The sequence below is a fragment of the Plectropomus leopardus genome, chromosome 18 (genome assembly GCF_026936395.1).
Source record: "Plectropomus leopardus strain MGB_pleo_1.0 chromosome 18, ASM2693639v1, whole genome shotgun sequence".
NCBI classification, from domain to species: Eukaryota; Metazoa; Chordata; class Actinopteri; order Perciformes; family Serranidae; genus Plectropomus; species Plectropomus leopardus.
The window spans coordinates 12,215,368-12,226,821 of NC_142193.1; the positions used below are offsets into that span (position 1 = coordinate 12,215,368).

The 11,454-nt window shown below is 41.5% G+C and overlaps 1 protein-coding gene across 1 annotated transcript; it reads right to left on the reverse strand.

The window, feature by feature from the left end:
- Positions 1-1,242: 1,242 nt before the first annotated feature.
- Positions 1,243-11,080, reverse strand: kat2a (K(lysine) acetyltransferase 2A). The gene is made up of 18 exons (XM_042505468.2): positions 10,803-11,080; positions 10,361-10,484; positions 10,038-10,183; positions 9,800-9,889; positions 8,895-9,076; positions 8,592-8,783; positions 7,703-7,809; positions 6,897-7,001; positions 6,522-6,658; positions 6,218-6,426; positions 6,021-6,147; positions 5,289-5,399; positions 5,059-5,202; positions 4,844-4,958; positions 4,727-4,763; positions 4,376-4,439; positions 4,213-4,297; positions 1,243-3,344 (listed from the first exon to the last, which is right to left on the reverse strand). The coding sequence occupies exons 1-18, from the start codon at positions 11,025-11,027 to the stop codon at positions 3,151-3,153; spliced, it is 2,394 nt and encodes a 797-aa protein (XP_042361402.1). The 5' UTR covers positions 11,028-11,080; the 3' UTR covers positions 1,243-3,150.
- Positions 11,081-11,454: the final 374 nt, after the last annotated feature.

Sequence of the window (11,454 nt, forward strand, 5' to 3'; positions counted from 1 at the left end):
CCTGGAGGCATCCTAATTAGATGCCCGAGCCACCTCATCTGGCTCTTCTCAACGCGGAGGAGCAGCGGCTCTACTCCGAGCTCCTCCCGGATGACTGAGCTTCTCACCCTATCTCTAAGGGAGAGCCCAGCCACCCTACGGAGGAAGCTCATTTCGGCCGCTTGTACCCACGATCTTGTTCTTTCTGTCACTACCCAAAGCTCGTGACCATAGATGAGGGTAGGAACGAAGATCGACCGGTAAATCGAGAGCTTTGCCTTTCGGCTCAGCTCCTTCTTCACCACGACAGATCGGTGCAGCGTCCGCATTACTGCAGACGCTGCACCGATCGGCCTGTTGATCTCCCGCTCCATCCTTCCCTCACTCGTGAACAAGACCCCGAGGTACTTAAACTCCTCCACTTGGGGCAGGATCTTGTCCCCGATCTGGAGGGGGCACTCCACCCTTTTCTGGCTGAGAACCATGGCCTTGGATTTGGAGGTGCTGATTCTCATCCCGGCCGCTTCACACTCGGCTGCAAACCGATCCAGTGAGAGCTGGAGGTCATGGCCTGATGAAGCCAAGAGCAGAGACCCAATCCTGAGGTCACCAAACCGGACCCCCTCAACAACCTGGCTGCGCCTAGAAATTCTGTCCATAAAAGTTATGAACAGAATCGGTGACAAAGGGCAGCCCTGTGAGAGTCCAACCCTCACTGGAAACAAGTTCGACTTACTGTCAGCAATGCGGACCAAGCTCTGGCACCGGTTATACTGGCTTGTGGTGGCCGAGCGTTCATAGCGACACCGCTTTTTGATCCTTCGATGTCAGTCACCAGGGTCATTAACAAAAGATGTTCACACTTTATGGATCAAGAAAACAAGCAATAATATTGACCACAAGTTAGACGTATTTACAATTTAGAAGTAAAATTTAATTAATGCAGAGCTCAGATGGTGAGGCTTCCAATAGGCAAAACCATATTTTGACATCATTTAATAGTTTTGGAAATATGTCCAGACATATATAGTTGTTGTGTTTGCAGATATGCATATCATAGAAGACTGGACTACTAGCGGAGGTCTGTGTTCGCAGAGTGCCTCTCTAGTTACACATGAAATGAGGTAGAAATGGTTTTATTATTATTTTATTATTATTACGTATTACCTTAAAGCAAAAGTGAAAACTCGTCGTCTTATGTCATCATTTCTAAAATCCCCAAAGTCTTTACTAAGTTACAACTGCAGTCCCAAGTCAAGTGACTCATGTTCACACCCATTGTTTATTTTTAAAAAAAAAAAAAAAAAAACCAAACCTTTATTGTCATGAACAGTATTACAGTTACAGCCGATGGCATTTATACCATAACTAGAGACAGTAGCCATCCTCAAACAGGTGGAAAGTTCACTCAGACTGACCTTTTTAAGAAAATCTGAAATGCAGCATAGGTAGATTGAGGGAGAAGTACGCAATAGACAACCCTGAATAATGCAACACTGACATCACTTCAGTAATTCAAAGCTAGTCATGATTCAAGTACAAAATAAACACACGCTCACACACACATATTCACAAGTCATGGAACATTCAACAAGCAGGCTCAACCAGCAGCAGACAGTTAACTTCTGATAAAAGAAGTGGATGCATCTCAGGAAGCACTCCGTTTGACACTGACCGCTGAACAGTACAATGTGTGTAACACTGTAAAAAAAAAACAAAAAAACAAACAACTGCAACAACAGTGGCTTAGAGCTCGATGGTTTCTCTGAATTTAAATTCAGTAACTGTCCGCCATGCATTATAACACGCACTACAGCTTGTGTACGGTGTGATAAATAAACCGGTTATCTTCTCTCCACACAGAATCACTATGAGGACTGCTGATTAGCTTCCTCCCAACATATTTATATCTTACCAACATAAACTATCCAGTAAACCTGTGAACACCACAAACAAATGTGGCTGTGCACTAAATAGACTACTTAGCATATGTGTGCAGAAGTGACTGAACTACAGAGTCTAGCAACATAACAAATCAATGCCAACAACTACAGTATCACCTGCAAGCGTGGTACAAGCTATACTAATGTGACCTCATCCGAAACGGTTTGGAATAAAACCCTGCCGGTGGAAAATGTATAAACAGCATGTATCATATTTACTGTATAAATAAGTATCTACTATGTTGTTGTCAACATGAAAACAACAGTTTTCTTGAAGGCAACGATGGGGGAAATTATTTTGTTTAGCACGCATGTGCTGGAAATATTTGATGCCCAGTCCATCACTAGCAGTGTGTCCAACTACTCAAGAGGAGGGCTGAAAACAGTGATTTTTATTATTGGTTGATCGGCGATGTTTACCATTATTTGTTAAGAATATAGAATGTTAAACAATTGCTGCAGCCTAAATGATAAATCATTTCCTCTTTTCTGAATCTGAATCTGAAAAAAATACTCCAACACTGGAGCTAAAATCAGCAAATGTTCTGTATTTGCACTCCATTAACAACTTTAACAATCGCATTTGATTAATTTGTCACCAATCACCTGATCAAATCATTTCAAGACTACCCAAGAGTCAAAGTACTACCCACTTTCAGTCAAGTGTTTTGAGGACTTCACCCCTCAAAGAGTGTATTTCTTTTTATCCATGAAGATGGCTGGGATGTTCAAGTGTCTGTCAGTAACGGAAGGCAACGTGGCTTTAGGTCCCGAGGTCCAGTTTTCTGTGAAAGAACTCTACACTACGTAAATGTCCGCTCGGAGTTTTAAGCAAACTGGAATGAACAAATGTAATTAAATGCAACAAAACCAGGTATACAATAAATAAAGGTGAGAAATTGTTATAACTTGGACCTATAACTTTGGTACACTTAATGAGACATGTAAATGCAGAGTATTGACCCAATGAGTATTGGAGAAGAGAAAATGACAACTTAAAGGGGAAAGGTTAATGCCATTTTTACACTTTGTGATGCTCAACATGATCTGATATTTCCAAACAAACTTCTTATGTTTGTTCACGCCGAACAATCCCTTGTATATTGTTTCAGTCATGTACATACCCCTTCATTAACACAGATAAGACAACAGCTAGTGATGTTTTCCTTGTCCTCTTTGTGTCAAAGTCACCCCCTGTCTGTTAAGAAATCGGTAACCATTTCTGAGTTCATTTCTCGATCAGGCCTCCATCTTTTAATTTGAAGTAGAAGAACTTTTCCAAGGTGTTGGCACTCTTGCAGTACTCGCTGTCTGGAGGGTTGTACTCGCGACAGTTGGTGATGATTCGCTGCAGGTCGGCAATGAAAAGCTTCTTGGTCACATAGTATCTATTTTTCAGTCTTTCTGTCATGGTCTTCAGGTCTTTGGAAACGAAAAAAGGAAAAAAAAAGTGCTCAATGTAAAATAATAATACAGTGTTTCCTCTGTTATCGTACAGTCATGGAAGGAACCCCCGTGGGACTAAAAACAATCTTTTTTTAAAAGTCATAAATTGTGCCACATATCTATTCCAGTGTTTCCCCCGTATTCATTCAGCAACGGCAAAATGCCGTGAACTGTGGCAGCACACCCCCGTGAGTCCATGATTGAGGCCTTTGAGTCGGTGTGGTTAGTTCACGTCAGTGGTCACAGCAGGACAGTCGGGGTCTGTTATCTTTACCTTTAAAGTCAGTGGAACGGTTGTTGTGGAGATAACGTTGGTAGGCTTTAGGTTACAAACAGGTCTGGTGGTTAAGATTAATTTGGCGTGCAGCACACACAAGTCATAATTTTGTTTTAAAGAAAAATCAGTTCCTGGCAATTTCTCCTGGTGTTCTTAACCAGTAACAGGTGAACCAGCATGAAAAGTGTTGTATCTTCCCTTTAGGTAGGTGCTGTGCCATAGATCCATGAAGAGAGGTTCATGTGAACTTCGAAAAGTAACTGATAAATATTGAACGAAAATTGAAAGAAATGAGTTTGATTTGAGAACGGAATTTGGTGGGGGTTTTTTTTCAGTGAATTTTGGTGTTTAATTGTGTCAATAATTTTTCAGCCTCCTTTTAAACCTCATATGAATCTAATTATAACTTAACCCCTCCCCACCTTCTTCCCAGTGACCTGAGTTGTTATGTTTTTTCAGTCTATAAAATCCTAATTAGATCTTATAGATACGTAAGAATAGTATCTATGAATCGCATGTGTGACAATAACCGCAACTAAATGTAATCAGGAAGACATGCTGACTCACCGATGGGAAAGCGGATGATCTCGTAGTAATCTGGAGCCTCTGACTTTTTCACTGGTTCCATGAAGGGCCAGGCGTCAGGATGAGTCTGGTGAAGAGATAACGTCCTAGTTAGTCTCTGTTCTTGTTACCACTGTGGTGTCCCGTGTCAACAGGTGAGCCTTACCTTAATCTGGGCCAGGAGGTTCTTCAACATGTTATATAACACATCAGGATCCTTCACCTCTTTCCTGCAAAATGTGGAATGATAGATGAGTGAAGTATTGACTAAACCAACATTCAGGTGCGTGTATTGAGACTGTGCTTTGAGATCAGGGCAAACTGTGTAACCTGTTAACGGCCAAGTGTCCATGTGACACAGAAACAGAAATAACATTGAATCCATTATGTGTGAAAATTATAAATGTCTTGATTTACTGACGCTCCCCAGTGGTCGTATCAAAACAGACACATCATCAAAAGCACAAGCATCTAAACACTACAATAATGAGTTATATTGTATATGCTAAAAGCTTACCCTTTGTCCTTATTACTGGGTTTCCAGCCGGTCTCTCCTGGAAAAAAAGACATGTAAGTAATATGATAATACTAATATTACAAATATGTTTCCATCTAACACAAAAAAAACACTCACTTATGCCTGGGATGCTCTCCACTGGGATCTGTCGTACGCCCTCTTTGAAGCAGGTGAGACCTGGATAAACCTTTCTGATCTGACTCTGTTTCCTCTCAATCAGCTTCTTAATTATCTGTTATGACATTTAAGATTATGTAATTATCAACAACACAAAGATTCACAAAAGAAAACATGGTTTGGCTTTTATGTGAGGTTGGCTGAGCCTCACATACCTCCTTCTGTCTTTTAATGATGTGAGAGAGCTCGGTGTAGGGGATTCTCGGGTTGAGCTCACACTCCATGAGGGTCGCTCCCTCGTAGTCTTTGATGTATCCAAGGTATCGACTCTTCGGCACTTTGATGTCTTTGGAAAAGCCCTGGGAGGAGAGACCAAATTACTGAAAGGACGCAGTGGGGGGAGAGGACAGGGCCAGAGCGAATGCACAGGTCATGCCTGCAGTACCTGCTTTTTGAAGTAGCCAATGGCATACTCGTCAGCGTAAGTGAGGAAATACAGGATGCTGTGTTTGATGTGGTACTCCTTCAGGTGGTTCATCAGGTGGGTACCGTAGCCCTGACATTAAAAAGAGCAGTGAAAAGACAACGTCACGAAGGGCATCTCAGTACTGCTATGATCTTTTTATATGATTATGCTTTTTATGATTAAAGGTAAGGTGGATGAAAAAAAGGCTGATTTGGAAACAGGATCTTATAGCTGTTTCTTTCTTATGGAAATCAATACATTTTTTAAGAAAAGATGAAAAGGATATTATATTTTCTATGAGCCAGGCAACCTACATACAGAAAATCCCCTCCAAGCACAAAATACTCAGTCGTGTGTGTGTCCCTCTGTCCGCAGCTAAGCTTGCCGACTTCTGGACCAGTCAGCCTAATACTCTAGTGCACATTTATGACTCTGTGCTCGAGGACCTGTTGCAATTGCATTCATTCACAATTGTTTAAAAACCTGTTTTATTAACTTTTAACGTCATTGACTGTTGAGTCCTCAATCTTTCTAATCGGCTGGTAGAGGCTGCAAGTGATCAACAAACCACATAATTCCTAACTAGGAGTCTTCTCTTTCGACAATTTTATACCAGAAGAAAAAGTATGCTATGAAGAAGCTACTACAAATGAAAAAATGTGGTCATCTGGACCACTACAACTTTCAAGAGAGTAGATGATCATTCTGTACCTTAACTTGCTCGTTGGATGTGACGGCACAGAAGACGATCTCTGTGAAGCCCTGAGTGGGAAACATCCTAAAACAGATGCCTCCGATGACGCGGCCATCTTTGATAAGGGCTAGGGTCTTGTGCTTCCTGTGAAAGTTGGAGATGTTAGAGCAGTGTGCAGGCATCCCGTGTGACATGTGATATGGCATCTACTTACGGGTCGAACACCAGTCGTGTGATGTACTCTTTGGGCATGCGAGGTAATTGATGAGAGAAGACATTCTGCAGGCCAACCAGCCACATCAAGATCTTTTTGTTGGACTTTTGGGAAAGCGAGTTTCCAATGACGTGAAACTCTATGATTCCCCGCCTCTCCTCCAGTCTGGCAGTCTCATCACGGGCAGCGTTTGGCGTCAGCAGATTAGTCTAGCAATGCAGACATGAAACTGTGAGAACTACGGCTTAAATTTGCAGTTTAATAAGGCCTTTTCCATGAAGAAATCACCAGACATTGAATTTACCTCTGGTCCGAGCATGGCAGCAGGGTCAGTGATTGTCATCATGACTTCATTGACCAGCTCCATAGGAATGTCTCCCATCACACGGATACGCTTGGCATCCTCCAGGGTCAACGCCTCCGGAAGTTTACGTTTCTCTCCTGAACAGACAGGGACATTATTTAACACAAAGCAATGACACGACACAACTAACTGCTGATCTCAGAGCCATCAGACAATTGTGTTAGCCGCTGCAGCGTGTGGGGTAAAACCCTTTGGACTGTAGTTTGGTAGGGTTTATTACTATTAGAAACCATTAATGTATGTATATGTATGTGGTCACAGGTGTGTGTTGGGTGCTCTCTACTTTCAATACACTCCAAATAGTAGCCGACAGACCTGTGATGGGCTCTGCACCTCCAGTGTCCATGCTGCCCAGAGAGGAGATGCTGCTCAGACCTTTGGGCAGTGCAGGGGAGCCAGAAACTGCAGCAGGACTGATCACTGCAACAAGAGATACCAACATGCAGGTAACTAAAAGCACCAATATTTACATATGTTTTTATGTGCTGTATATTTATCATCATACCCATAAAATATATGTGTAGATGCTGCCCTTTATATGATGTACGATATATATACTGAAGAAACCCATTTATGACTCTTAAATTATAATACTACCGATTTAGAGTTGCACTATCAGACTAGATTATTTCACATCAGGCGTTTTTAAACTGGACAAACTTTTTCAGAATTCAAAGAAACGCTTTTTTTAATATGTCCGCATCGCCAAAACAGCATTGTTTTGAGGGACTTTTTTGGCCTTTACTTCAGATTAAGTACTCTCCAAGCACAAGAGAAACCTTAAGTAATGTAAACGCACAGAGATTAGGCAATCACATGAGCCAATGTGGCACTGGCAACTGCATTTTTAAAAACCTGTTAGCCAACACAACACAAAACACAAACAACAGCTCGTGCCAAAAAAATAAAATAAAAGTCATAGTTAATTCCTGCTTGAGAATAGCTTTTTTTTTGCCACCATCAAGTGACCTGATGATGATTTAAAGAACAAAACTTATTGTTAAAAGCATTTATACAGTCAAAAAGCTAAGGCACAGGACGCTGTGTTTTTTTTTCAGTTTGGTCCCATCCAACTAAAAACATCGTAGCGAACTGACCAAAACACTGAACATCTGTCTCACCTGTCTGATGTCCCAGCTGTGTGCCATCAGAGGCGGGCATGGTGAAGTCCGCCTCCCAGATTGGGGAATTCTCACCATAGATTTCCTCCTCCAGCATGGACAAGAACCTGATGACATTCAGCATAAAATGTTTTATTTTTTATTTTATCATCTCAGTTTACTACTTTTGTTTTTTCAAATAGATATCTCATTCTATGTAAAACATCTTTGAGGACTTTGAAAAGCGCTATAAAATGTGATTATTATTATGAATTTTATTTAAATGGCTAATATTAACGGGAGCAGATGGATACAGGCAAAGCTAGAGCACCCTGGGTATGAGACAGAAACTACAGTAACAAAAACCCCCCCCATTTTTTCGCATAACTTAATGCAAACTGTAATGTATTGTCAAAAGAGACCTATTTTATATATGCTATGGAATCCTACTGCGTTTTTTTCCACTGCAGTGCGACTGGTTATTATCCATCTATTGAAATGATTTGTGAGCATTTCTCAATATTTTTGAGAAATTCAGTTCAATTTTTGATAATAATGAAAGCATGCAACATGACCTTTTATCCAGGGATGTGCTGTTTGATTACTGCCCATTATGCTCATGTGCACAAATGCAAATCCACAATAACCTTGTAAAGCAGTGCAGTGACCTTTTCAAACACATTATCTGAGGCAGATATTCTGTTTGCACCAGAATTTCTACAAATACAGGTGCAAGACCAGTGAAAAGCGTGGTATTTTGATTTTTTTTTTCCTATCTGAAAGAAGTACCGACACCAAGGATTGGAATAAAAGATAAAAAGGGATTCATGCTCTATTGAATCTAAACATTTTTCAGCTATCATTAAAGCTCTGACACACACACACACTATTTCAAACAGCCTGCCCTTACTTGGGAAAGTGTGTGAGGATGAGTGTGCGTTTCTCTGGCAGCAGTTTGTCCTTCTCCACTCTGAACTTCTCCAGGAGTTGGCGTCGGGTCACAGTGAAGATGGACTTGAGCAAACTGCGGCCAAACACATGAGTGGTTTCATAGCGCGGTAGGCTGTCGTTACTCTGGGGGACGTGGCAGTAGCACAGCCACCTGGGAGTCATAAGAAAAACAACTTACTGTAGACACTGATATCAGCATCCAACACAGAAATCTAACAAATAAAATGACCTGTTTTCTGAAACAATAAACACACCCACACACCTGGTATAGTCCACTTTGTATGCTGTCCCATCGTCTTTCTGGGTCCGCTGGCGGTACTGCGTTGGTGTCTCCAGCTTCCAGTAATTTAGGCACAAGAGGAACATCTTTGACAGCTCAAACATGGTCTGCCTTTCCTTTGGTGCAAGGTGGCTGAACTTATACTGAACAAAATTCAAAACACCCTTTGGAGGAAAGGGAAACAAAAGATTAAGAATAAGAGGAAGAGGGGAAAAAAATGATTAAATTAATGCATCTCTGATGGAGACACAGTGGTGCCGAAATACGATTCTGTTTGCACAATTAGAGGCTGTAAATAGATCACTGTGCTCTAGTCCTTTCTTCTCCCTTTAAAAATGTGAAATGGGAGATTTCAGCATCCTGGCATAAGTTTGTTTGTCCTCACAAATTATTTTCCATTGGTTGCGCACACGGGGCAACACCTGCTGTCACAATACAAAAGTATGGCATGTGTAATAAGAACAGGGAGCAGAATCATGTTGCTGTTTCAAAGTCAAAGTAAAAAATACAGAGACCAGTAAAAAATAAGATAACTGATCTAAAATAATAAATACAAGAATTACATAAATTAAAAGACAGACTAAATGCATATATTTTCAGTTGTTATTTAAAAATGTTAACAGAGCCTGCTTATCTTATAGCTTTTGGAAGAGTATGCCATAATTTTGGAGCATAGCTCACGAAAGCCGCGCTGTTTTCTTGTGTGTGTAACTGCATGTAATTAAAAACCCAGGAGCAGAAAATCTGAGAGCTTGTGAAGAATAATAGAACGACTGATAGTCTGCAATGTAGGTCGGTCCAAAACTATTAAAAGCTTTAGAAACAGGTGAGAGAATCTTAAAATCTATTCTAATATATGACCTGCAGCTTATTTCAGTCATGTTCACCTGCTCGATGTTGGGCTTTTCAAATGGCGGACTTCCAAGGGACCCCTCTACGACTGGCTGGCTCATCTGCAAGATGCATTTCCTCAGCAGCTACAGGAAATAGGGTGGAAAATAAAAACAATATTGATTTATGAATGATAACATATGTTATACTATAAAAATATACTACATGTGGACTCCTGAGTATTGATAGGACTGCTTTACTTGTCATGCTGATGTGAGATACACTTTTGCTTACCTTAAACAGGTAGAAGTAGACCTGTTTGGTGTCAGTGTCCTCCTCTTTGTGTACGGACATAAAAAGATTCTCCACGTCCACCACCATCCCCAGCAGCCTGTTAATCTCATCCTCAGACACATTTTCCAGGTGGGACACATGATCAGCTGCAAAACACCAAGTCCCATAATAATAATGTCAATAACATAATGTGTTAAACAACAGTGGATAAGAATGAGTCCCTGGAATACAGCTTTAGTTGGTGTTAGGAGAAAGGCTGGTGTGTGTGTGTGTGTGTGTGTGTGTGTGTGTGTGTGTGTGTGTGGAGGCTGGTTAGTTTGTACCCAGAGCATGTCCACAGCTGCGGCACGGCTCGCTCAGGCTGGCTGCTTGCTGCTGCAGGTCCATACGTGTGGCTGATGGTGGATTTGGGTTTTTCCATCCATTGCACTTGCATGTGTCACTAGCCTGAAAATAAGCAAGAAATATCCTGAAATAAAGCGACTTTAATAGTGACAGACGTGCAGTTTATGCTCGCCAATGAATGACTAACCAGTTATATTAAGCTAGCTGATAATGCATGTATCTTCAAAAAACATCACTGTGAATAATACAAGTATCCGGGAGTAAAGCTAGCTAGCTGCAGAAGTTAACAAATACGTCAGGTCATTACGCTATTTGTTCATGTTTTTGTGTGAGGTGCCTGAGCTGAGCCCTCATATACTAATGCTAACAGTACCGAGGTGTGCTTTGTTGTGGTGAACTTTGGCTAGCTAAGCTAGCTACCTTGCATGCGGAGAATACGCCAAGTTTCTCGAGCTTTTTCGCCCGTGGGAAAGCTCGGACTTGGGCTTTCTTCTGGCTCGCACGTTGTTGCTGGCTTAGTCCCGGTCTGGCCGGGTCACTATTCCCGGTCCCGGAGCCGGTCGAGGCAGTACTGGACCCAGCTGACCCAGCAGACTGAGCTTGAAGAAGCCGGGGTTGTAAGGCCTGCGCCGCCGGGTCCGACATGTCCACGCTGCTGCTCTCTTCCTCTGCTCCCGTTTACCTCATCTGCTGCCTTCACGGACTGTCGGAAAATGTTGATTTAAGAGGACCGCGTTTGTGTTTACAAGTGGAAATTACTTGTTTATTTTTTTTTTTTAGATTTTCACATGAACGCAGGTGTTAAGAGCATACATAGTATACATCAGTTATTTTAGGTCAAGTCATGTTTATTTATATAGCACATTTCATACGACAGGCTAAGATTCCGATGGTCCAGGCAGGGTTTAGTCATAACGTATGTACATTTATTTATATATAAAAAAAAAACTTCCCCAGTGACAAGACAATATTGAAAACAAAGTCCATCATCTTTGTCTTCAACACAAACACTACAGTTACATCTTTCCAATCCATCATGACAACACAATCTCCCTGCACTGTAGCCAGCGCT

What these genes read in the sequence shown, in the direction of transcription:
- kat2a (XM_042505468.2), bottom strand. Translation starts at nt 11,027, where the DNA reads ATGTCGGACCCGGCGGCGCAGGCCTTACAACCCCGGCTTCTTCAAGCT. An exon ending in TCTACTTCTACCTGTTTAAG is followed by an intron (nt 9,890 to 10,037) that starts GTAAGCAAAAGT and finishes TATTTCCTGTAG; the next exon opens with CTGCTGAGGAAATGCATCTT. An exon ending in ACAGCTGGGACATCAGACAG is followed by an intron (nt 7,002 to 7,702) that starts GTGAGACAGATG and finishes CTCTTGTTGCAG; the next exon opens with TGATCAGTCCTGCTGCAGTT.